Source organism: Micromesistius poutassou (assembly GCF_964030765.1).
Source record: "Micromesistius poutassou genome assembly, chromosome: 16".
In the NCBI taxonomy this organism is placed as follows: domain Eukaryota; kingdom Metazoa; phylum Chordata; class Actinopteri; order Gadiformes; family Gadidae; genus Micromesistius; species Micromesistius poutassou.
In genome coordinates, this window is record NC_140286.1 from 18,000,798 (window position 1) to 18,028,703 (window position 27,906).

Genomic DNA, 27,906 nt, shown 5'->3' on the forward strand with positions numbered 1-27,906 from the left:
GTTATATGCTTCTCATAAGAATTTTTTTTTTTTAAGTAATACAAAGTAACAAAACAAAAGTAAAGAGAAAAGTTGTGCTCCAACTGACTGGCTGTCCCTAGAGTCTATCTACGTCCTACGTGTGACAAGAAAGAGTAAGAGTCTGAGTTTGAATCCCTTGCCGCGATGTTGCGTGGTCTATTTATAACTTTTCTTATTCTCCTTCTCGAACATTCTAGTTCTAGCTGGTTCCAAGCGATACATGCAGACAGTTGACCTTTGTTGTCACAGAGGTCAAACCACATCCTGCCTTGCATGCCTGACCCTGAGGTAGGGGGCCCCTTTCTCAAGAAGTGAGCACGTTGCAAAAGGGGGCCAGCTGCACAGTAGGTTTTACACAACACAAAGGTTTCCATCAGACAGACAATATAATGGTTATATAGATCCTTTAGCTAAAGCATGAATACATGGTAGGCGTGAATACATGATGTGCTGGCATATATTGCCTAAGGAAATGCACTTTTGAAATTTAATGCAAAATGATAGAAAGCAATTGCCAAATTGCAAGCAGTTGCAAAAGTATCCGCAGGAAAAACAACAGCTGAGACTCGTAGCAGCAGATTGGAGCAGTTGTATCGATGGACTTGTGCTCGCTCACTAAAATGCTCAATGAACATAGCGATCTATATAATTTTATTAGTGAGGAAATATTTCACAGATGTGCAACTTCTGATGCATAAGTTCACATTTGGGTTACGAATGCACAAATGTTGTGCACGTTCTCAGATTATGAAACACGGATGTGCGAATGTGTTTTGCACCAACTGCGCTGCAATGATTGTAGCAAAAGTCAAGTGCGTGACTCTTTGAAGTTGTGATGCACAGGATAGGATTTGTGCACCTGTAACAAAGGGCTTGTGAACTCGTAGCCCCTATTTTGTGTTTACAATGGTAGAAAAAATATTTATGACTTTAATAACAAATTTACTGTTACACATTTGTGACTTTAGTGTACACATGCAACATAAATATTTACGACTTCAACTTTACTGTTACACATTTGTGACTTTAGTGTACGCATGCTCAAGACTTTTGCTACAATATTACCTTCATATGAAATAGCCTGCTTCTCCACTCATTCAGGGCTCTCCCGGTGCGCGTGTGAGGAGAGACCAGCCGTCGTGGGTGAGGTGACGCCACCCGGAAGGACGAGACTATGGATTCCTCCCAGGTTTTTTTTCTTTTAAGTAAGAGGTCCTTTTTTGTATGATTAAAAGTGCCTTTGTGGCTTAAGATCTCACGTGTGTGTGTGTGTGTGTGTGTGTGTGTGTGTGTGTGTGTGTGTGTGTGTGTGTGTGCGTGTGTGTGTGTGTGTGTGTGTGTGTGTGTGTGTGTGTGTGTGTGCTGCATTTCTGGAACTTAGCCGCTTTATAATTTACACTTTTATAATTGATATTGTTTATACTGTCTGTTTTATTAGGTTGTGCATTTTTTATCCTGTGTTTTTCCACTGCTGCCGGGCAACAAACAAATGTATCCTACAGGGGATTAATAAAGTTGTATCTATTTAAAGGTAGTTGGCCGTTGGTTTGAGTCTAGGCTGCTATTCCTTTAAGAATAGGCAAAAAAGGGTTAGGGATTAATGTTAGGGAAATGTAAAAAAGCGAGTTCCACAATGATCCACCCTATCAGCTGCTTACTTTTTAATCGTTCTGGTTATGGGCCAATAGTGATCACGTTTATTTTAAAATGGCCAATCCAGGGCCCCTTGCGCACCGTGGCCCCTAGGCTGCAGCCTAGACCAGCCTGTGCGCTCATCCCGTCTGCCCATGCCATTGATCAGTGTCTGCAATCGTGGAAAGCATGAAACTTACTGTTGTACATGATAATATTTTATAAATATTCATAATGATAATTAAACGTGATGAATTAAACGGGTCGAATTGTCTTTTATGATATACCAAAACTTAACGGTCTAATACATCTTAATAATAAAAATCAAGATAATTTAAAAACGATTTATCTCCACTACAATGTCAAATGCGTTATTCTTTTTTGGTCTAATAAATAAATAAAATATGACTTAATACAGTGATATATTTCATTTTTCTTTATCCATGATGCCACATCATCAGCCGGTCTCCGCAGAGCCGACATGCGCACTAGGGACCGGGCAGGCCCCGCCCCCCTCCCCTTTTCCCCTTCTCACACAGCTTCTGTGCACGGAACCTTCTCAGCAAGCAGGGGCGCCTGCAGCCGGAGGGGGCGCCAATATGCCAATTCCCCCACACAGTGGTGTCGGAAAATTCATATGATAGATAATAGAAAACCGCTTCACGGCGCGGATGATTTTGACTGGCGTCCCGTAGTCGCCACAATATGACTTCCATATAACTTCTACCTTGACTTGACTAAATCTTTGGTGGTGCGTTTATTTCACTGTAAAACTGAAATATGTATATTATCCCCTTAACCAAGCTGTATTGATTCAATATTCAATCAAATTGCTGTTGCAAATATGGATTGCGTCCTGAGACCAGTTTTTACTATGTTTTTACAGTTTTTACTACTATCCCAGGAACTATGTTTGTTGCTGGGATAGTTGTGTGGAAATAGTGGAAATGCATGACAAAGTGCTTAGAGGAAACGCCAGAAACTGCATTCAACATTTCGAGGTAGCGATTGAGTTTACAATCTATTGTAGGCTAATAATCACAAAACCTTTTTATTTTATTTACATTTTTAGTTTTGTCATGGTTGAATACAACTTAATACAAATGTAAGAATAACAATATAAACAATAATCTTTCCATTAAGTGACTAAGGGAAATACAGTTGAACTTGGCATCAGATCAAACAAAAGTAAGTTCAATGTATCATAGTAATTGGATAATGAGATGAAATAGAAAGACAGAGAAATAAGATTTGTTACTCTTGTGCCTCATTGTAATCCGCTTTAATTGTTGTTTAGCTGTTATCTATTAGAATATAACAATGTATCCATTCTCTCCTCCAGTGACTGTACAAATATCTGTTCATCAATATAAAATGATTATATTACAATTGGCCTTTGGGTTCAGGGCCTTCTTGTGGCCGTGGGCCCCTGGGCACTGGCCCTGTTAGCCCTGCTGTGGATAATACAGGCCTGGACATATCATGCCCATTAAAACCATTATAACTAATCATTTTCCCAATGTCATGGTTCACCAGTAATTAAACTAAACTCGAAGCATGAACATAAACACTTTCTACTAATGACTATTGAATTGAGTTGTCCATTATTGCATTTTAAAAGGTTTGTTTTAGTTGAAGTGTTCATTGTTCCTCATCGCTAAATGCTAGAGCATGACCTGACATTACTTAATGTCCAATGCCTTCGTCAGAATATTTTCTGCGTCAATAGATACACTGTCAAGCATAGAACTCAAAAACGTGTAAATGGAAGTGAAAGAAAGTGCAGCCGCTATTGGGATTCCTAGAAAAGGAATGAATCTGGAACCTTCCTCTGCTGCCATACAAATTACATCAATTGAAGCAGATCGCAGTATTAAAAGAAGAAGCTCTTGTGTGACATTCTTTCCAGAACAAAGACATTTCAACACTGCCCTTAAATCATCTACAGGTATTTTTGTAGCCCTGGAAAGTTTCTCCACCGACTTTTTATCGAGACCAAACGTAAACAAATATTTTGTAAGAACACCGACCAGGATGGCTAAATCAGCTGCAATGGAAAGCCCTGGGACAGGTGCAGCTGCTATACCTGCAGACAGTAAAGCCAAGTACTTTATTTGTGAACGGAAAACCTTTTTCTTCTTGTAAATGGTGCTTTTGCAGATGTTGGGAAGGGCTAAGATCAGAACATTTCTCTTGTGTAAAGGAAGCTCTCTCTCCATGGTCTCCTGGAGATCGGGGAAGTCGTACAAATGGAGATCGAAACTAGACACCAGGAAGACCTGAGGAGACACCACACCTTGTTCTTCAAGTCCTGTTGGAAATGGAATACAGGTTGAACTTAATGTGGTTAGAAAGGCGTGTGGGAATACATGTTTAAACTGTACTGTATCAGACTTTACTGAGACTCAGCATAGCATAGTCATATACATATATTTGATCTAATTCAAGGAACATAAATATATATATTTAATGAAACATTGAGAAGTGCTCCTTTGAAAAATGTGAGAAATAATTCACATTCACAGTCACCATAATAACTCAGAAAAGACAACCTTGAATGCAGTTTTCCCTGATTTCCTGAAGTGTCTTTTCTTCATTGTACTCCCTCTGGCTCCTTTGCTCATCACGTAGATTGTGGTCAATCTTAGAGCGGACAAAATATAACTTCTTGCCCATTTTCTTGATCTCCTGAGCCAGCTTGGCATCATTCTCTCTGAAGCGATCAGCTGATACAAGGACAAAGAAATCAAACTTTTCAAACTCAACGTGCTTCAGGTACTTATCAGCTGGGAATTTGGTGGTTCCGATTCCCGGGAGATCCCATAATGTAACATTTGGGTGTATTGGATGTGGGTAAGGATCAGGCTTCATGGTCGTTTCCACAACACCAGCACGGGCCGCTCTCTCATCTGTGCCGTCTATCCCCCTGAAGGCATTTACAAATGTGGACTTTCCAGATCCACATTCTCCTGTGACAGCAATGTTCAGTGGAATTTTATTTGTATCTTCCAAATACTTTTTGGTTATTGATGCAGCTAAGCCTGCATCGTTGTTTTCCAGGGCCTTTTTGATCTTATCTTCAATCATTTTGTTTGATCCTTCGGCCATCCTTTATGAATAAGAAATACAAAATGAAGGGTTTATTCACTTTCTTGCCTGCTAGGTAAGTTGAACTTAGACCTTAACCTTTTAATTTAACCTTGATATTATCACACAGGACAGGCGTGCAGTGTAATTGGCCAACACACAGCTGCAGCCACACAATGGGAAACATTCAACTACAATGAAACCGAACAAAGTCATGTTCTACTCCGTTTTACTATTGGGCATATATCTGAGATATGAGCTGTGTAGTCTATATGCTGCTTAGTTTGCCATGTACACAGTGGCGAAAATAAATATATTATATAAAAAAATAATATATATATATATATATATATATAATAAAAAAAATCTCCCCAGAAAGTACTGTAAAATAATAAGTTCGGCGCTTTTAGTTCATTTTTAGTCGACCCTAGCTTGCTTCTTCCGGCTGAGTTCATCCGGTGGGGCAAGAGGGGCTCTAGCCCCACCAGCCCAATGTAATGTGTATTGGGCTTGAAAATTTGAAATGCGCATGCTCAGAGTGTTTCTCTGTTGAAGTGGACGGAGATTCTTTTACTTCCTGGTGGGGCTAGCCCCACCGGCACCGCCATGGACATATATGGTTCGTTCCACTACAGCGTAATGTGTGTGGCGCGCGTGATGAGTCATGACTCGAGTGACCTAGTCCTCACCTCACGTATTCAGAATTTTATTAAAAGGTTTTATTATTGAGCTATTGACGTTTAATACGTAACAGTGCTTGTGTACATTTTTATTGGTTATTGAACTGTTAACCCGCGAACTTGGGTTCAATATGTGTACGAAAGACTCCCTTTGTTTACGTGACGTTGCCTAGCAACGCTGCGCATGTGCAGCCTTTATCCACTTCGTTCTGAGTTGGAGAGTAGCACGTTTAAGTTCAAATAGTAATTAAAGTAGTTTGTTACTATACAAGTTCAGCGCCTGTAACATCAGTGTTAAATGCGTATGTGCCGGTTGGTGTGCGTACCTTATGAAAGTGTTTATCGGTTCGCAGACGTAATAAGCGACGTTGCAGTGGTCTACACGTAATGCGCACGTTCTATTGTTTACAATTAGCATGCTAAGCGGAGTTAGCTTCATTCACGTCTTATGTTGCCTTACTATGTAATATGGATGAGATTAATGTTGCTTAGCGTAATGCCCCATCCACCGCTTGCTTTGCATGTCCCGCAAACCAACCAGTGGAAGTCAGGGGAGGGCGAAACAGTTTCTGAAGCACCACGCTGCTGCGATGAGGTTGATTTGTTTATCGGCGTTACTATGGCGATCATGACGGCACTGAGCATAAAGTAAAAAGTAGATGAGACGATAGAGGGGTTAGAAAGGGGGTTAAAAGGATTTTTATTTCAGTTATCCTATTTTTGCACCGAAAATATTTGAAAACCATGAAAGTTTAAAAAGTAAAAAATAATGACCGCTACACAAGCAAAGTTTCACAGCGCCCCCTAGGTTCTATGAACGCCCCCGTTGAGAAACCCTGAGGTAGATCATCTGTTGGAGCACAGATTTGAGACCCTTAGTCTGGAGGAAAAATTAGAGGTAAAACGCCTTGGTCCCCACCATCCAAGGGATTTTGGCATTAGCCAAACCGCTGGCAAAAACATCCGTGCATTTAATGTGGAGTTAAAAAAAAAAAAAAAAAAAAAATAATAATAATAATAATTATATATATATATATATATATATATATAGATCCGAAATTGGAATAACGGAAAAAATGAAAAAACTAAAATGTTGACAAAAAGACATGTAGTTGCGCACCGTACTGCTCGCACAGCCACAGGCTAAAGCCAGCCAGAACAAGCCCCGATCAGAGTAGAATGCCCCTCTAGAATACACATAGCTGCGCGGTAGAACTATCTTCTTCCCTTCGCGAGAGGCTACAGGTAGCCTACCTACGCGGTACTTTCATGGCATTCGTGCATCTATTCAGCCAGCTATGGTGTAAACACAGCAGGAATATCATTGACTGAATACGATTGGCGAACCAAAGGTGTTCTTGTAAGTGTTACTGTTTATCATGCTGTATATGTTATTTAATGTTGAATTGATATGTGTATTATCTACGATGTGTGTATGATCACAGATCTGTTTGTCTGGCAGACACAGCTGTTTTGCATGTTGTGTCCCAACTGTAGTGTGTGTGTGTGTGTGTGTGTGTGTGTGTGTGTGTGTGTGTGTGTGTGTGTGTGTGTGTGTGTGTGTGTGTGTGTGTGTGTGTGTGTGTTGGTTTTTGTAAAGACCATTGTATTAAAACTTCCTGTTTCTGAATTGTGCAACCATTTGTTTTTCACTAAAAACTATTTGGTGGGTCCAGGGACGGATTAAACAAATATTGGCCCCTGTTCACGATATCAAAAAAGGCCCCCCCTCCCCCTGACCGCGACGCAAACGCGCGTGCACGTGACGTGCGCATGCAGCCAGCGCGTCTCTCTTTGCGGTCGCTGTGCAGGCTGGTGCACAATTTCACACAATGAAAATGTAGTACATTATGTCATATATTATAACTCAGGCCCACACAGAAATTAATCCCAGCATCTGTTTTTATTATAACTGTGCGTTCACACCAAAAGACACAAATGTCGCCGTGTAGCGCGACACAGCAAATGTTGTAGCGCGACACAGCGAAATCTGTCGCTGTGCTTAATGTGTGCTTATTTGTGTGCACTTAACGTGTCGCGGGGCGAATTTTGTCGCGGAGCGTTTTGCCTGCCAACGGTCATTCATGCCAATTCATTCTCATCAACCATGGCCGAGATGTGTGTCTGTACCTGTTGTGGAAGAGGGAGAGACGTCGGAATGCCCGTCGTTTATGGGTTAATAATATAATCCGGAGGCGCACACCGCTTTGTGCCATGATATTATATATATCGTATATATTATATTATATAGATATTTATATATTATATATAGATATAGCGCTCCGGGAGTCACAAACGGCAACAATGACTTTCTCCTCCAAGCTGCGGTTCACTGAACGGTTGAACGGTGATTGGCTGTTTTACGTTACTTCACCCAGGGAGTGAACTGATTGGCTGTTACTTGACGTCACCCAGGGAGTGAACGCTGATTGGCTGTTTTACGTTACTTCACCCACGTTACCCACAGGCAGTGAACGCTGATTGGCTGTTTCAACGCGAATGCCGCGGAAAAGTTGAAATATTTCAACTTCTGCGACATCTGTCGCTCATTTGCGCGACAAAATCCACGTGAACGCGCCCGCCCGTCTTGGGGAAAACTGTCGCCCCGTCAATCAAATCTTGTTGCGGGTCCCGGCGACAAAAAGTGTCGCCCTATACGCGTCTCTACGTTCACTTAACATTGAAACGTGTCGCGGGGCGAAGTGCGGTGTGAACACACAGTTAGGCTGTAATGTCCCAGTCTACAGACTAGAAGGAGAGGCATTAAGCCTAAGGTCGGTGTGCGTAAGTGCAGACAGTACACTGTAGCGCTGCTTACAGAAGCACAAAATAAAAACAATCAAACCGATAAAACAATAAAATGGACTAAAAGTTACACATTTAACTTAGTGCTGTGCTTTAACAGTCTGAACAGACTAGGCTATGGAGGCAGAGAGAGAGGCCTACGCCTAAAACAATAATTAGTTCTGGAGTGCAGTCAGAGTGCACTAGCCTACTGCTTGCAGGCGCATAAAATAAAACGGACGAAACAGTTAAATCCTTAGCCTACAAGCTTTCTTCTGACTTTCTTGGAAGCAAGGTCGTGGATTAGGTCATCAAATTTCAACTCACGGACGAGTTCTGACTCAATCGCCATGAGTGACAGGCTGTTTAAGCGCCTCTGTGTTAACTCGGTCCTTAATTCGTTTTTAATTCTCGCCATCTGAGAAAAGGACCGTTCTCCCTCACAATTGCTGACAGGAAGCGTCAAATACAGTCGCAATGCAATGTATACATTTGGGTATGTTGACTGCACTCCTAATTTTGCTGTTTTTAGCTGTTTTTAGTTTTTTGGCACCACTCTGACTGTACTTCGGCTTCATGTTGTTGTGTGTCATTTAATACTCTGACGCTGGCATTTGATTTGAATGTCGGTTACCTGCGTATGACGCGCACCGTGCAATGATCATTCATTGTTGTCATGGCAATGCCATGTATTAAAATTGTATTAATTGCCATTGTATTAAAACTTCCTGTTTCTGAATTGTGCAACCATTTGTTTTTCACTAAACTCTTTGGTGGGTCACACCCACTTGTACATGGAATTGACAGTGTCTAAAGATAAATCAGTGTATGGCACGACACATGTCCCAACCTCATTACTGTGCTGCCCATGTATAATACATTGGGTTAGGTAAATAAGGTTTAAGGTATGTTGGCCTTCATTTGTTATGTATATATTTTTTAATAATTCACATATTTCAAGTTAGGGACCATTCACAATAAGATATTAATATTGTACAATATACAACAATATATGGCAGGTTAGCTGCTTGCTACTTCCCACCCACATTTAGGGAAAACTGATTCAACCCCCTTAAAACCATATATTTTCTAAAACCATATAACCTGAAGTTGTCATTCAACTTGAAGTGTGGCATTTTCCATTTTCCATGTCTTCCCCAAATCTTGTGAAAATCATATGGTGTAAGGAGGAGGCCTTGGTTTGGGTGAAGTGAAGTGATTTTAAGGATGTTCTTGATCTCAGCTAGAATTGACTACTTTAAAAAAACATAATTATTAATCAATTCCTTTGCAATTTTGGATTTAGAGTGAGAGAAACTGCTTTGTGAATGGTAAGGGCAGTGTCCCCATTTTAGTTTTTCTATGACAAAAACACTACATGTTTGGAGGTTTTTACACCGCTGAACCCAAAATGTCCCCGGATTTTGTCTCAGAAATCTGGTCACCTTAACATATAATATATAAATATCTATATCATATAATATATACGATATATATAATATCACGGCACAAAGCGGTGTGCGCCTCCGGATTATATTATTAACCCATAAACGACGGGCATTCCGACGTCTCTCCCTCTTCCACAACAGGTACAGACACACATCTCGGCCATGGTTGATGAGAATGAATTGGCATGAATGACCGTTGGCAGGCAAAACGCTCCGCGAAAAATTCGCCCCGCGACACGTTTCAGTGCACACATTAAGCACACATTAAGCACAGCGACAGATTTCGCTGATTCGCGCGACAACATACGCAGCTTCGCGCGAACAGGCGAAAATTGTCTATTTTGGTGTGAACGCACAGTTCACACCAAAATAGACAATTTTCGCCTGTGGATTAGGGTTAGGGTCCTTCCTGTTGCTGCTCTACGATATTTAGTATGGGGAAATTAATAAATGTTGAAATAAATCAACAGGGAAATTAATAAACATGGAAATAAATTAAACAAGAAATGGTATACGTTGCAAAAATGTATAAGTGAATACAAGCGGATATCAATTTGTATATAAATAAATATATCTACAAATGAAGAGGAAAATAAAGAAATTGCATCTAGCCATTGTTATTCAGTATTTAATTGGTTTTACATATCTATCCATTGGACTAAACATTGATAATGTCCTCCATACCTTGCTACCAAGCTAACTAATACAACCTGCAATATTAGAATATTAAATTAGACTCAAACCACAATTCGTAAATATCTGTGATAAGCCCCAGTACAGGAATGGAGAAGCCCCAATGCTCCTTCGCAAGAGAGTCAGACGATGTTAGACTTATTTCAACCACTACTCACATTTCTGCAGTTGAAGTCGATGCATTTGGGGGGCAGCTGCTCTCCTTGGACCCCCTTAGAATCAATATCAGGGTTAGGGTTAGGGTATCATTCCTATAGATATCTTCAATCATATATGCACTTCAACGGCAGTCCTTACATTTTGTTGCTTTGCTGATGTTGATGCTTTGGAAGTTGATTGGGTACAAGCGTCTGCTGAAAGACTGAATGTGAATGTGACAGGAAAGCCCCTTTAAGAGCAGGCAGAGGAGGGAGGGGCCTCTGAGATAATAGGCAACACACGTGGTTTCCAAGAAACCGAGGAGGAAAACACAACTGATTTCCTGCAGAAAAAGGTGTGTGCTGTAGTGCAATGTGAGGTTGAAAATATGTTTTAGTAAAAGTAATTTAGTGAAATGGCAAAATGAAGTGAATGGGTTTCGAACAGAGTCTAAATGGAGTAGACAATGTAAACATGCACACCATTTAAAACATTTAAAATGGTTGGAAACAAATAAAGTGAAGAGTTCAACAAATAGCTAATGAGATCAAGTTTGAATACATTTGAGATAAAATATAGAATAGCTGTTCTGAGTGTGTGTGTGTGTGTGTGTGTGTGTGTGTGTGTGTGTGTGTGTGTGTGTGTGTGTGTGTGTGTGTGTGTGTGTGTGTGTGTTAGGGGTCCTACGAAAAATGTAGGAACCCTATTGTATTCGTTAGTATTATTATTTTCCTGACTTGTTGGCTCCAAAAGTAATAAAAATTGCTTTTTTTATTACTTTAACTGGTAAAAGAACTGGTACTGGTAAAAGAACTGGTAAAAGCTGCGAACTTGGCACACATGTACCAGGTGACTGGGACTATATGGTGATGCATTCATAGCAATAAGGCCAAAGATGGCAGAGATATACATTTTAAAGAGAAATATATGCATATCTCCAATGTTTATAATAACAGCTGTAACATTACGTCACAACCACGTAGGCTCGGTTGGCTACAAAGAGTATATTCCATAGTATAGGCCTACCCATGCCAAATTTCAAGTCTATGGGCCCTATCTTGCACCCAGCGCAATTGACTTTCTACACCGACGCATGTATCGTTGCTTGTTTGCACCCGCCGCAGCAAACTCGGGCCATTACACTTGTGCCTGGAGAGGCGTGTCGTGGCGCAAATGATAGGCCTACTTGTGTGACTTGTGCTATTTTAGTGATTTGAAAAGCAATTGCGCCACTGACCGGAAAATACCTTGACTAAATTCCATAGCGGATAGCACAGTTGGTGTTGCTATTTTGACATGCCGCAGGTCGGAACCGCAACAGAAGCTTACACACACGTAGGCTATACACAGCACAAACATGCAAACGATTAGCCTAATTGGAATATTATGATGTCAAAGATTGTTCATATGTCTGAAACTGCATAGAATTGCATAGAATAAAATTAATAAAGGGAATTACAAAATGAAGCCAACGCCAAGAATGCTACGCATTAGTCTAGACGCGAACTCGGGTCGCCCGTATCACAGGGAAGGTGATAGACCATTCAGCCAGCCGCTGATTACTGATGATGAGATAATACATAGATTTGTGTAAAAATGTGTTGAAAAAATAGCCACAGTAATAATAAATAGCAATTCATTGAATTATTTCATTTGCGTCATTTAATTTTAGACCCTTAGTGAAAATATACGCTGTTTGTACTTCATATATGTAGGCCTACATTTATGACAAAATTGTGAGGACTAGGTTTGGCGGAACCTTCTGATGGTAGCTTACCTACAATTGTTGCTGACAGATGGATTTCTCTGAAACACCGCTCAAGTTAGACACCCTGACAGTTAACCTGCTCCCGACCAGGTTAGTTTGGTCGGATAAATTGCCATGGTTACTTAGCGGAAATTCCCTTAAGTGACGTTCATGGAACGCAACTCTAGCTGAAAGAAGCCCGGCTTTATGTTTAGCTTGATGGTTGTTTGGTCGGATAAGTTGCCATGGTTACTTAGCGGAGATTCCCTTAAGTGACGTTTATGGAACGCAACTCTAGCTGAAAGAAGCCCGGCTTTATGTTTAGCTTGATGGTTGTTTGGTCGGATAAGTTGCCATGGTTACTTAGCGGAGATTCCCTTAAGCCACATTAATGGAACACAACTCTAGCTGAAAGAAGCCAGGCTAAGCAAAATAAGCCCTGCTTTGGGTTTAGCTTGGTTGATGGAATACCCCCCTGTCCTTATGTGAGAAATTTACTCTTCAATTATAATTCAATTATAATAACCGCTTCATAACCACAAGCTGTGATGATGGAAAGATGTCGATGTTCCCCTTAATGCCATACTGTGCCTCAGCTTTCAGGTGAGTGGGCTGCAGAGCAACCACGTTCAGCTTGTTCATAATGCTTTAATCAGGAGTCGAACTCTCAACCTAAGGATCACCAGTACAAGGCATTATCTCATTGAGCCACTGACAAACCTGAACTGTTGCCTCATTCACATGGTGAAAATGTCTATTGATAACCACACATCGAGAAAACTCCAAGCACACATTTCTCAAGTAAATTAAGGGCTTTCTTAAAAGAATATACCTGAAAAAGCTTTGAAATTCTGGGGAAGTTAAACATTTGTAGTCAAGAACACTAACGGAAGAAATATAAATATGACAGTTAATTATTAAGGAAAAATGGTTAACGAAGAAGTTCCCCTTAATGCCATACTGTGTCTTGGCAGTCAGATTCTTGGAAACGAATGAGCCGGAACGTTGATTGCCTGATGAATTTCAGGTGCTGTTCAATGTTGTGTTTCTTAAATGAGTGCCAATGACAGAATGTCATGTTCAGCTTGTTTCTAATGCTGTAACCGGGATTCAAACTCTCAACCTAAGGCTCACCAGTACAAGGAATATATCCTGCATGAAGCCTCATTCACTTGGTGAAAATGTCTATTGATAAGCACACAACATCAAGAAAACTCCAAGCACACATTTCACAAGAGAATTAAGGGCTTTCTTAAAAGATCTGAAAATTTGCACTGTTAATGGTATCCACCTAATGATTGTATGATGTTTATGATAATGTTTATTATGATGATTGTATGATTGTATGATGGTAGCAGGGCTCTCAAGTCTCACGCATTCGGTGTGAGACACACGCAACTGTTCGCTTTGCATTGGTGGAAGTGAGTAGAGGGAGTGGTTAAGTAGAGCCTTCAGATTGGACGGTTTGACTTACTTAGTTACCGTCATGTTTTGTATTGATTTTTTTTTACCATTATTGTTTTATAGGGACAAACATTAACAAATTTCTCCTACAAGGGATTGATAAAGTGGTATCTATTGAACAGAAAGAAACACTTGGTCATACTTTACACACTTTACCACAGCATTGGCCTACTGAATGCCACAGATATATTTTAAGCATTGGACTGAATGCCACATAAATATTATAATTATGTTTTTGCACATTTGAAACGTTTAAAAGTTCAGGGAAAAGTATATGCCTCTACTGGTGTTGCTTAAGCCAATAGCCTTTTGAGGCAGTGTTGTTTCTGAATATTAGTGTTAAGGGACAATAATGCTTACTATCATATATTAGTCACCATGTCTGTGGACACATTTGTATGCAGTCACATGTTAATATACCCCCCCCCCCTCCCTGCGGCCGCCACCACCGACAAAATCTCACTCTGAACTCAGTTCAAAACTTGAGAGCCCTGTGGTAGTTTTACAATAACAAAATGGTCATATAGGAAAAATGGGCTGAGACTGGACGTTTGCCTTTTCTATGAAATTGTGGGAAAAGTAAACATTTCTAGGGCATAAGAGCAGGGCCATTATGATGCATCTGATTCTAGAGATTAATATGATGAAAGAATTTTGAGTCCAGGTCTGGTGAGGAGAAATAAGCATAATTGATGATTTTTTACAATAGCGCCACCTTTGGGTGCAGTACCACAAATTTGGGTTTATAGGTAGTTTTCGACTTACAGTTTTCGACTACGGTATAGGCTGCAGTATGACTTTTACAGAATTTGGGGGGGAAAATGGACGGTACATGAACAGGGCCGGCGCTAGCCATTTGGGTGCCCTAAGCACAAATGCATTGTGGTGCCCCCCGAAAATCATCAATCAAACATCAATTCAGTAATTGTCAGTACGTTTCTCTTTATTTCCAAAATAACTTCTCAACAGTTTTTGCAAAATGTAATGTGCAAATAAAGAGAAATTAAAATCTTGATAAAAGACTACACTAATTTTGCATTAACAATAGCACCAAACATTAACATAAGTCCTGAACTAGTAGTTGATGGTTGTTGGTCAAGGCTGGGTGCTGTTGCAGAGTCTGCAGAGATTGGTGGTTGATGATGTGTGCTTGAACTGCTGGTGGATGGTTGATCATCTAAATCTTCCTCCTGGTCTTGAGGAACTCCTTGCACATATCTAAGCATTGACCCTGCATTCAGAAATACAAGAAAAAATACTCAGGGATTGTACACTAAAATACAGTTTTGCACCTTGATTCAAAAACAATATTACATATTAATTACAGGTTTATGTAAGCCAATGTGTAAATCACTGATGCTTGACAACATTTTAAACTATTTTACCTTTAAGACAATGATTGATGGCTCACAATATAAAAATAAAATCTACATAATTTGAAAACTATGAATGTGAAGGGAGGGGATCTACATAACTAAGATTTCTTTATTTTCTTCTGCAGATGTTGCCCTGCAGATGCAAGGTTTCTCAGAATTCATGTTACCAGGAGCCATTCTCCATTCATCAACTCATTACTTTAAAGTATCATCTGTAGCATTACTTTTTCCACTACAGTACACAATTGCATACTCGTTGGTTCACAGTACACATGCATAACGTCATAACGTAGGCTACATAACAAACGCCAAATAAACGTCCTGAAATGCAGTAGACCTATATAAGTAAACTTGGCTAATACTTGGCTGACGACTTCTGATGGCTAGAAGAATATAGGAGCTAACGTTAGTTTGTTAACGTTAACGGTAACGTTAACATTACCTGGCATGAGCATAGACATTCATACAAGTACTAAATTACAGAATTAGCCATTTTTATTTAAAACATTGTCTTACCTGCCATCGACGTGCGTGCATCATCTCGCTGTCTCTTCTTTTTTCTCTTATCCGCTTCCGACTCTTGATGGCTTTTCGAGGCCATGTCCAAACACAGGTGTCTGCCAAACTTGAGGCTGATCTAATCGAACATACCACTGGGATGTGGGGGAGGGGGGCACCAAGGGGAGAGAGAGAGGGCCGCACAGGAGACGCATCTTTTTCTCGAGCAAATGTTACTTTTGTATTGCTATTAACAGGTTTTACACATGTTCATTTTAAATATATCGCGTTATTATGATTATTATTATTATGATGATTTTTTACGAGACAGATTTTTTTGGTGCCCCCCCAGACACTTGGTGCCCTACGCGCAGTGCGTGTTCTGCGTGTGCGGAGCGCCGGTGCTGTACATGAACAACAGGGGACCAAGCAGCTCACTGGGGTGGGACATAGAGGTTTAAATGCTAAAATGACAACACAAATAAAATACTTCCTGAGGGATTACAGGAATAACAGACATTATATTGAAAGAGATAAGAGATAATAATTGACAATACCTAAAATACTAAATAAGTATACTAAAGATGTGGTCCAAATTTTAATTCATGTTATCCACAGTGAAGAACTGGGGTTTGAAAAAAAAGAAAAGGCAGCCCAGAGGAGAAGTGGAAATCAGCAACGGTGGGAGGGGAGCACATTCCAATCAGCAGAGACAAAGAAAAAGATTTAGGGCCCGTCCACACGGAGCCGATTTTTGGTTAAAACGCAGATGTTTTGCATCGTTTTGGCCGATCGTCCAAACGAATCCTGTAAACGCATCGCATGTGATGGGAAAAATAACCTAAACAGACATTACATTATGAATATAGTCAACCCTGGGCCCAAATCTAATAAACACAACATACCACACATTCAAGAGGGTGAAGACGACCCTCGAGCCCTCTCCCCATCAGGCTACGGAGGACACTCCGTGTCATTGGGCAAAGGGATGTATGCAATGTAAGGCCGGGGTGGATGCCACCCCCTAGGAGGGGTGTGTATGGCATACTCATGTCCGAAGCATGAGTAGCGTTTCTCCCACGTGGTTCCCCATACACCCGGCCAAGCGAAATATGAGGCTCAGTGACAAGAGAACCCTCGATAACACACACAAAGGCTAGCACACACACCTGGCCATGAAAGATACTATAAGTTTCTCATGCACCAAATCACGGGAGCTCGTCCGAGGCAGAACCTCTTCGGAGGCGAAGCTCCAGACGACCTCAGCGCTGTTAGGGGACGTAGAATATTCGATCTCTCACGCTTTATGAATCTGTATTACCTTTGCTACTTTACTCAATAAATCCGAGGCCCTCGTGCTGATAGACTTTAGTACCTCTCCGTCTCATTTTATCTGGTCAAGTAACTAGGCAGACTGTTTTTCCCAACAAATTGGTGACCCCGACGTGATTTTACTACTACTGGGAAAACGACTGAGGACGGAGAGGGGCACGCCCCGGGACCCCGGAGCACCACCGATTCCGGCAGTCTCACCTCGGGCGCCCATAAAAAGGTAGGCAGAACCCGTTGATAAAATCTGAATTCTGCATAGTTATATAGGAACCACATTAGGAGATGAGACTGACGGGACGGTTTTCTACGGGGGGCATCCCGCGGGGATAAGGCTGAGTGCAACGTAGAGTTAACCTGTAAAAACCCGATTGACCCTAAACGCGTGACGCACGAATACGGGCTCGCTGCATGGTGAAAGAATACCCTTGAGGCCCAGGACCTATAATGTTCGAGCATAGTGATACAATACTCTCGATCGTCGGATTAGGGTCTATAGTAATCGAGCATGGTGATACAATACTCTCGAAGGCCAAGATGAGAAGATAAGGATGCCTAGGCTCGGGGAGACCTAGAGGGAATACCCGGGCTTTGGATAAGACCCGGAGGAGATGACTCAGTAGGGCCTGTAATAATCGAGCATGGTGATACAATACTCTCGATGGTCGGAGTAGGGTCTATAAGAATCGAACATAGTGATACAATACTCTCGATGGCCGTAAGATGAGAGTTGAAGATACCTAGGCTCGGGGAGACCTAGAGGGAATACCTGGGCTATGAGAGAGACCCAGAGGAAATGATGCCTAGGCTCGGGGAGACCTAGAGGAAATACCCGGGCTTTATAAGGGACTCGGAGGAGATCTCGAGTGTGTGCACGCGTGCGAGTGTGCGTGTGTGTGGTATGAGGTGTGTGTGTGTGGGCCCGTGCGGATGTGTGTGTGTGACTGTGTGTGAGGGGCTGTGGGAGCCTGTGTGGGTGTGTTGGACTGGGGGACAGGGACCCGAGACACAGTTGGGAACTGTGGGTATGATCAAGACCGTAGGTGATAGCGTCTGGGTGGTGCATGAGAAAGGGCACTACCAGAAAAGATACTATTGGTCGGGATAAGACGTTGTTTTGAGTCCTACGTGTCAAAACTGTTAATCATATTGTGCGGCCTGGTTTGCAAAGGAAAATTTCTTGTGCGAATGACCCCCTGCTCTGTGCGCAACGCTTGCTCGCTTACGCCCCCCCCCCCCCGTCATTTCCCTGTCCGCCATATTTGTAGTTTCCCTGTCCGCCATATTTGTAGTTTCCCCCGTCCGCCATATTTGTAGTTCCCCCGTCCGCCATATTTGTAGTTTCCCTGTCCGCCATATTTGTAGTTTCCCCGTCCGCCATATTTGTAGTTTCCCCCGTCCGCCATATTTGTAGTTTCCCCGTCCGCCATATTTGTAGTTTCCCTGTCCGCCATATTTGTAGTTCCCCCGTCCGCCATATTTGTAGTTTCCCTGTCCGCCATATTTGTAGTTTCCCCCGTCCGCCATATTTGTAGTTCCCCCGTCCGCCATATTTGTAGTTTCCCCGTCCGCCATATTTGTAGTTTCCCTGTCCGCCATATTTGTAGTTCCCCCGTCCGCCATATTTGTAGTTCCCCATTTGTAGAAGGTCGCGAGGACAGTAGAGATAAGAGGGGAATGCAGCCTGTGTGGGAGTCACAGGGAGACAGACAGAGAGATTCCATAACATGAACAATTAGCATTTAAAGTTGTCCATAGCATGCACACCGCTCGTCCACAGAAGTCCAGGGGTCAACCAGCGCTGGGGACTCTTTTTAAGAGTTCAGGGAAAATCCTCTCTCACCAATCTGAGCAGAAGGACCCGCCCTAAAAGGACTCGGGGACGGCGGAGTCAATGCACAGTTCAACAGACCTGACAAGGTTTAAGTACAAAAAAGACAGCACAAAGAGGAAAATTAAAAATTCCTGAGGGATTACGGTAATAATAGACATTATATTAAAATTGATCATATAATGTAGACAGAGAAAGGCCTGGTAGTGGGCCTCATCAGGGCCACTGAGATAAGGGAGGTTACTCTCCTGCACAGAGTGTTGGAACACACAAGGTGGTTCTGAAAGCATATTTCAGATGAAACAATAGAGTTAAGAAGGAAATGGTCTTTACTATACCTAATTACAATTACATTTGTGTCAACTAAATTGTAAAAGATGTCCTGATATTCACATTATGGCTAAAAGGGAATACATATCAGTCATACAAAATAATAATGTTACTGCAATTGAAGTTAAGAGTGTTGTTATTAACCAAGTGATTTAACCTAAAAGAATACGGATCAACAATAGGTATCATGCAACTTGAAAGTTAATGTTATTATTTACACTGGAAAGGATAATTGAAAAATATGGATATTATAAGGATAAGAATGAATAAAAATACATAAAATGAAACTTAATCTTAAAAACCTGTACAAGTAGGACAATTAGATTGATTATGGATTGGATGGATTAGCACTACATCTGCTGGGAAGGGATCTAATATACAAGCTAGGTTCTCAATTTACATTCGGAAGTAATGGGTTTACCTTTCAAATGCCACTAATACTGCTGTTACGCTTTCATAACATGTTAACATTCGATAGTATTTTCCTTCTCACTCCAACAGAAAGTTACTTTCTGATTGACCCCATCATCAGCCCACTTACACACACAGGGTAACCGCCCTGATGTGTCTCCATTATACACACACTTGGCTGCATGAGTAGCTGGGGCTGAGGACTCTGTCTCCATCCCTCCACTTCGCAATCTATTCCACCTAATGGGTGGAAATTTATTGTATCCCAGGCACGGCATCCTGCAGTAAGCCAGTATGGAAGGCTGGTTAGCCAACGACGGGTAAGATCCCACCTTGAAACCAGGGACAACCTAAGGCAGGCACAGTCACGATTACTTGGCAGAGTCACTGTGAGCATTGACTCATTCGATCGGGAAGTGACGAGCTGCAACCATCATAGGAAGAGCCGGGTGGGGTGAAAGGTGGAGGAGGAACAGGAGTCAGATATGTTGGCTCAGGCAGCGGAAGTGGTGGACTTAGAATGAGACATGTTGCGTTTTCGTTTATAAAATGGTATATACTAACTCAAGTTACGTTTTCGGTTTAGTGCATAACTTTGTTAATTTCGGGAACAGTTTGGTTTCGGGCGGCTGATGGTAAACCCCACTAATATTGGCCTTTGGTTTTGGATATACTGGCTTTGATTTCCCTTCCCACTAGATTGGTTTCATTTAAAGGTTGTTAAGGTTAGGGACTTCAAAGTTGATGACATTTTTGGGTTTGCTTATCATTGAATAAGCAAGGAGGGAATTTGTGAGAAATTAGAGAAAAGTGTGGATACTGTAATCAAACTTTTGACTTAATTGACTTGTGTAGATGCACTAGCACTAATGAGGTATCACATGCATGCTAATAGAATGATGGATCTAACCCCGCATGAAATGCTTACGGGTCGACCCATGCCTTCACCTATTATTCAAGGCCCCATTAGGGACCTCCATTAGAGCAATAAGAAATATAATTGAGAAAATATGTTTGACCACTAACTGCTGTACATAAGTTTATATTTCAACAATAGAAACACAAGTTCCAGAGCGTGAGGAGGAGCCAGATGCAGAGACGCCCGGAGCCGACCAGCCGAGCCAGGATTTGATTTTGATTTGATTTGTTTTGTTGTATTGACACACACTTACAGACACCCATGAAAAGACAAAAGAATACAATTGAGGATTGAAACACAAAAGTCCCAGTCTTATTTCCATTGTGGTCCCCAACAGGAGCAACAGCCACATAATAATGCTGAAGCTGGCGAGCCTCCTCCTGACCCTCTATGGGTTTTGGCAGATAACACAGCCCCGGAGAGAGAGAAGAGCAGTCTATGGAAAATATCACACTAGACACAGAATCCATGCATATCACAAGAGTTGAGATCTAATGTGTAACTAGGACTGTGTATAGATTGTGTGGAAGTTTCGTAAAGTATATATGTAAGGGAGAATGTTTTGGCAGATCCCACTGGCCCAAGGATGAATCCAGAGGAAGGATGAAACCAAACTCCAGAGGGGTCGGTGTCCAGAGCGCTGGCAGGGTTACAGGCCCTCGAAAACAAATCGAGATACACCGACCCCCTCCCCAGACCTGACGAGGTTTCAAAAGACAGAATAAATTTAAATTCAGGAGGGAGTACGGGAGAAATGGACTTCTCACTCTAACAGAAAGTTATACGTAGGCCTATAAAGAGATAGGTATAGATATTTTCATTTATAAAAAAAAAATAATAATAAATAACATTTTTTTATGAGCTTTGCCCACACTTAAAAAAAAAAAAAAAAAAAAAAAGAGGCATCCCTTTCACCTCATTTCTCATTTATTTTAAATATTTATTGTATTTACTTTTATTTATTTTATGAGCTTTCCCCACACTAAAAAAAAAAAGAGGCATCCCTTTACGAAGCAGAGAACCCTCGCCGTTAGGGCTCGGAACTAAAGAAGGCGGAACTCATGTCCGCATCTAGAACCTAGAACTGAACCATGCTTTCCTACAACGTTTATGAAATGTTTTAGACTGTGCCTTCCTGTTGTTATCCAGTTTGCATTATTACGGATTGATTATTATGGTTATGGTTATTAACGACAAGAAGAGAGAATAACGTCCCTTGGCTATGTTGTTTTGGTGGTTTATGTCATGTTGTTGTACCCCCCCCCCCCTCCCATACAGATTCTGAAATGTTGGTAATGACGTGAATAACATATGATGGGCTTTGTGAAATATTTGTCTATGTCGAATAACGCCTCTTGGCCATGTTGTTTTTGCCCCTCCCTTGTTTTTCCCCCCCTCCTCCAAGAGGGACAGAGGGCAACTGATCAGCTCCTCATCCGCCCTCATATGTAAATCAGGCCCAAAAAGAGTTTAGGGTTCCCCGGCTGCCACTCTACGACCCCCCCCCCCCCCCCCCCCCCCCCCCCCCGACTACCTTGACTTTGACTTTGACTACCCCCCTGGACTACACCGGTACTACCTTGACTTTGACTTTGACTACCCCCTCCGGGGGCAGCACGATACGATACGACGGGGGCAGCACGATACGATGACTACATTAAAGGGTGGCAACGGGAAGGGGTGATGAAACAGGGGCCCTACGATCATAACAGCCGAGGCGCCATACACGCACACATCCGCGCCCAGTACGAACAGGCAAGGGTCCGCCGCGACAACGCGGGGAGCCGGGCAGGGCAGAAGGACTCCCTCGAAATCCAGGAGCGGAAAAGAGAGAAAAGCATGTGGATATTGAAAGCGATGGCCTCGGGCCTTCCACCGATCCCGGCCCCTCCCACGAAGGACCCAGTCCGGGGGAACCCAACAGCCCCGTCCTGGACGAACCTTACGACCCCGCTGTACCCCCCCCTACCTAAAGAAGGCACAGATGCCCAACAGCCTCCCGACGCCCGCCCACTCCCTTACAACAACCCGACCCCCCACCGCCCCCCACCCATCCCGCCCCGCCACCTCATGAACCCAGTAGTCGAGATAGACGGGCCCCCAGCAGCAACAACAGTTGAAGGAGGAGTTAGCGGGCTACGCCACGAAGAAGAAAATGAATTGGGTAGAAGCCCTCCCATTGGCGCTGTTCAGCGTACGCTCCCACCCTAGCTCACGATGCGGACTCAGCCCCTTTGAGTTAGTAACCGGGAGGCCCATGCCCGGGCCACATGCACCCCCCAGGGGGCCAGTACTAGACCATTACGATGAGGTCCTCCTAGAGTATGTGCAGGCCCTGACTCACGCTTCCCGAGCCCTATACTCACAGGTCACCTCCCGACCAGCCCCTGAAACGTCCCCGGCCCTGCTCGTCAAACCCGGGGACTGGGTCTGGGTGAAGGTTCATAAAAGACAGTGCCTTCAGCCACGAGGGGACGGCCCCTATAAGGTACTTTTGGCCACCCCCTTTTCTGTCTCCCTTGCAGGAAAGAGCGGCGCCCGCTGGCACCACCTGACCGCCACCCGCAAGGCGGACGGCCCCAACGAACGCTCCCTCGCCGCTACTCAGCGCGACCTCGCCCAACAGCACCATGAGACTCCGGGGTCCGAACACGGAACGACAGAGCCGGGCCCATAAGTACTACATCAGCACGGCCCTGATGGGCTTCCTAATCCTGTGGGGGCTTGACCACCACCTCCACGCCCCTCCCCCTCCCCCTACCTGTGAAGTGCTGGTAACCTCTCCAGGTGGGCGGCCCCACTCCCCGTCCCCGGCTACAGCACCGCCCCCTCCTCCCACCTGATGCAGCCACGCCGCTCGGACCAGGGATCTGCGTTCCGGTACCAGGGGCTGCGGCCCGTTCCTTTAGGGCTTGAGGGCACCCCTGGCTGTATTTGCTTCAATTGCTGTATAGCCTATAAAGGTAGAATGCCATTTTTTGCAATAATATTCCCCGCTGTATTGCTCATGCTCACCAGGATAACGCCCTGCCAGGGCCATTGAATCCCATGTGCATCCCTGGCAGGGGCTAATGAAGGATGTTCCCGCTTGCTTTTTATCTTATTTTTCTATAGCTGAAGGTGCTGAAAGGAGGATACGTGATGATATATAGCCTCGTATTCTGCTGTTGGTTTGTTTGTTTGCCCCACCGGGCCGCTAGGAGGGATTGATTTGATTTATCTTTCGATTTTAATTACTTTGACTCGATTTATCTTTTTAATAACTTTAACTTTAGACTTAAAAAAAAAAAAAAAAAAAGATTTGTATTTTGATTTCCTTAATTGTTTTGGTTTAATTCCATAATCTAAATTTCTTGCTTAATCACATGCTCTGTTTTTACCTTGCCTTCCGTGTCATTGTGCAAAGGGATACTACAATGTAAGGCCGGGGTGGATGCCACCCCCTAGGAGGGGTGTGTATGGCATACTCATGTCCGAAGCATGAGTAGCGTTTCTCCCACGTGGTTCCCCATACACCCGGCCAAGCGAGATATTAGGCTGCCTCAGCTAGATGGCGAGGCCACACATATCACACAGAAAGACAACACAACCCGGAGGCTCAGGGACAAGAGAACCCTCGATAACACACACAAAGTCTAGCACACACACCTGGCCATGAAAGATACTATAAGTTTCTCATGCACCAAATCACGGGAGCTCGTCCGAGGCAGAACCTCTTCGGAGGCGAAGCTCCGGACGACCTCAGCACTGTTAGGGGACGTAGAATATTCGATCTCTCACGCTTTATGAATCTGTATTACCTTTGCTACTTTACTCAATAAATCCGAGGCCCTCGTGCTGATAGACTTTAGTACCTCTCCGTCTCATTTTATCTGGTCAAGTAACTAGGCAGACTGTTTTTCCCAACAAATGCAAACGGACTTTTCTGAAACCAGGTCCCAGGGTGAATAAATTCACAAACGCAGCCCTTGAGTGTTCGTCTGGACGGCCAAAACGCATACTTGCGTTTCGATGATGTCATCGCCACACCCCTCGAGCGTAACCTCTTGTAACCTGATTAATCTTGGAATTAATCTAGATCTATCTCTAATCTATATTAAAATGGCTCATTTGAATTCTGCCGAAGGCATTCATAATATGTGTGTGCTACCTAAATAATGACTAAAAGTAAGTCTTTGAGAACGGGTTTCTCAAGCCAGGTGGCGCATTAGACCAGGGGCTCATCTCCTGTTTCCAAAATGCATCACAAACTCTAGTATAACTTACTACACGCTTACTATCACAAACTCAAACGCGGGAAAATATAACGGCGCCGGGACGTGCTCTCGCTACAGGTCCACGGCACGCTCGTCTCCGGTGCGCGTCGCGGCAGCCGGGGCGGCGGCGTTGACGGCAGACGGCTGGTACGCGTCCGCCTACCGCCGTACCAAGGCGGGTAGCTCGGAGGAAGATTTGGATTATTACAACAACAACAACACCAACTATTTCGACGCTCTGATGTCACGAAAAAATTGAAAAAAAAAAATTTGTGTTTGTATACTTAGGAAAATAAATGTCACCAACAGCAGTGGACATTTTAGGCAGAGACTGTCAGGTGCTTAAAGATGAGATAAAAAATAATCTCTGAAAAATGGAAGGAAAGAACAGTAAAACAGGCACAAAATGGCAAAACGACTTTCAATGCAGTGATGTGTAGAGACATATGCCGCTTTTCCACCGCCAGTACCTACTCGACTCGACCCGACTCGACTCGACTCGCCACGCCTTATTTGCGTTTCCATTGGCAAAAAAAGTACCTGGTACCTAGTAGGCCTACCGGGTACTTTTTTTTAGTACTACCTCCGTCGAGGTTCCATGCCAGCGGAGTAGGCTACTTTTGTGTGACGTAAACAGGCTGCTGGCAACTGATTGGCCAGCGGCTGTAAATGGGAATTTTCGCTCAAGTTAAGTTGTGTCCGGCGTGGTTGGAGTCCACGAACCCGCTCCCGAGGGGGACACTGATCAGCGTTTCGCCGTGTGTGTCGCTCCTTTCCCGGGGCTAGAGTTAGGCCAAGTCCACACGTACCAAAACGATCTTTTTTTCCCCCGTTTTCCCTGGCATCGTATCAAGAACATTTGCGTCCAAACGGATCCATCTCAGCAGGAACACGAGCATGTAGTCTGCCATTGTTGTTATGAGACGTCGTCACGGGTTACAAGAGGTTACGTATGCGTATTGGCCGTCCAAACGAACACTCAAGGGCTTAGTTTGTGAATTTATTTATTGCAAAACATCTGCGTTTAAACCAAAAAGCGTCTCCGTGTGGATGGCCCCTGAATGTGAATGTGACAGGAAAGCCCCTTTAAGAGCAGGCAGAGGTTAGGAGGGGCCTCTGAGATAATAGGCAACACACAAGAAACCACGGCTGGAGGAAAACAGAACTGGAATTAAAATACATTTTCTCATACATGAGAAAATGTATTTTAATAACTTTAATTAACGAATAGCCTACATGTAGGCTATTCGTTTATGACGCTGTTAGTAGGCCTAACTGTTCTAACAATCGGAATCATTAGTTGTAGGCCCTCTATATAATAATACACCCATGTTTTATTAAATAGTAATTTAATAATAGGCCTAATAATAAGTAATTTATATAACAATACCGATGATGATAATAGATCGGTCTAAGGGCCAGGTCGTGTTTTTTTCCCTGAATATAAAGTGAATTATATTATAATTAACTATAGAACTGTATGATTACATGAAACAATGGTAGCCTAATAGCGAATCACGCAGTTGAGAATTCTACTCTGCGTGCATGAAGATCAGACACGAGTAAGTAGGCTACAAACTCGTCGTGCAGAACTAGACCGAGAGCTTCCGTGGTAGGTCCTACATTTATGATTTATGAACATTCACAAATACTAAGACATATGCGCCTATAGGAATCAGTGGGAACTATGACAGCATCTTTTATAATAAGGCAACTCTCGATCAGTTATTTTTTACAAGATCCGGGCCTATTCCCAAAACATTAGTGGCTTTAGCCTCGGTCACCCGGAGGAAGGGAGGGGTGAAAAGGGGGACCAACGCTCCCATAGCGCGCGCTGTCTGCGCTGTGCTGCTGCTCAGCTGCTGTGGCGCCTCCCCTCTCCTTCTCTGTCTCTGCTCTAGTGCTCTTTACTTTTTTTGTAATAAATCGGTATTCTGATACTTGAAGTCAAATAATGCATGAACAAGTTAAAGGCCTAGCGGAGACTAGTTATCACTGGCGTTAGTCAGCTGGCAGCGCCCTCTGGCGACAGCTTCCTGACGTGCAAATAAGCAGGGTGACGTCACAAATATGACAATTGATTTGTAGTGGCATTTTGACCAGCTAATTCTGCCTTTGCTTGGTACATGGTTTGAAACGCTGAAACCAGTACACGGTTCTGCTTCATGTATGTTTGCAAGGTCCCCACAGTTGGCTGATTGATTTACCACAGTTACATGTAGATTGCAAAACAGTTTATTTTAGACTATTATCATTTATTAATTGTATTTAATCCATTTATTTTGTATAGCGCTTTTCAATGACTCAAAGACGCTTACCATTCACACACAGTCTTACCGGTGGTGGTAAATTACGATAGTAGCCACAGCTGCAGACTGACGGACACTTTCACACGAGGCAAGGTGGGTGAAGTGTTTTGCCCAATGACATAACGACCATGACACAAGTGGCAAGGTCGGGGATAGAACCGCCGACCATTGGCCAACCCGCTCTAACCCCTGCGCCACGGTCACCCGTATTTATGCCTATCTAGTTATTAATTATCTATGCATGATTATTTTAAACTGACGGTGGAGAGCTTTAAAACCAAACATTGAATTACTCATTAATTCCCACCAAGTTGTTGGCTTTTCGTCCAGGCAGTGTCGATGCGATGTTGGTCTTCGACGACGCCAGACGGCTGATTTTTGGGCCAGTTAGGAAAGGTCTTCTGACGCCTCTGACCAACGTCGAAACAACCAACGTGATATCGACGACCTACAATTGGCATATTATACACGGAAAAGCCATGCTTATTATGTGAATTACCTGTTCTATATGTTGTGTGTAGCTGTAAGGGGCTTCAACTTTCAACCCTGTGGTAAAATTACAAATTCACCCATTTCAGTCATATATCAATATTAATCGATCAATTGAAAGGTTAAAAACAAGCCCTATCAATAAAACACATACGTGAGACTCAGACAGACAACTGAGGACGGCTCGTCTCCTTAGCATCCTCCGCCTCATCCTAGCTCTCCGGTCACGGATCCGCCTCCTCGGTTGGGCAGCCTCCTCTTCTGCCAGCTGAACCCATCGCGGCAACGGAAATCCCGGTTGGATTCATCCGACGTGTGTGTGTGTGTGTGTGTGTGTGTGTGTGTGTGTGTGTGTGTGTGTGTGTGTGTGTGTGTGTGTGTGTGTGTGTGTGTGTGTGTGTGTGTGTGTGTGTGGGGGGGGGGGGGGAGACCTTTTATATGTAGGGTAGATGCTGGCACGCGCA

General features: G+C 43.2%; 1 protein-coding gene across 2 annotated transcripts; it reads right to left on the bottom strand.

Moving 5' to 3' along the window:
• Positions 1–3,335: 3,335 nt before the first annotated feature.
• LOC311361363 (interferon-inducible GTPase 5-like) lies at positions 3,336–10,683 on the bottom strand (the record flags this gene model as incomplete). Of its 2 annotated transcripts, XM_084481525.1 has the most annotated exons (4): positions 10,643–10,683; positions 10,504–10,557; positions 4,206–4,762; positions 3,336–3,964 (listed from the first exon to the last, which is right to left on the bottom strand). In XM_084481525.1, coding segments are annotated over exons 1-4 (1,242 nt in total). In that variant the 5' UTR covers positions 10,645–10,683. The 2 variants fall into 2 exon arrangements, with proteins under 2 accessions (XP_084337651.1, XP_084337650.1); XM_084481524.1 differs by having other exon boundaries at positions 10,504–10,664.
• Between the last annotated feature and the right edge of the window lie 17,223 nt (positions 10,684–27,906).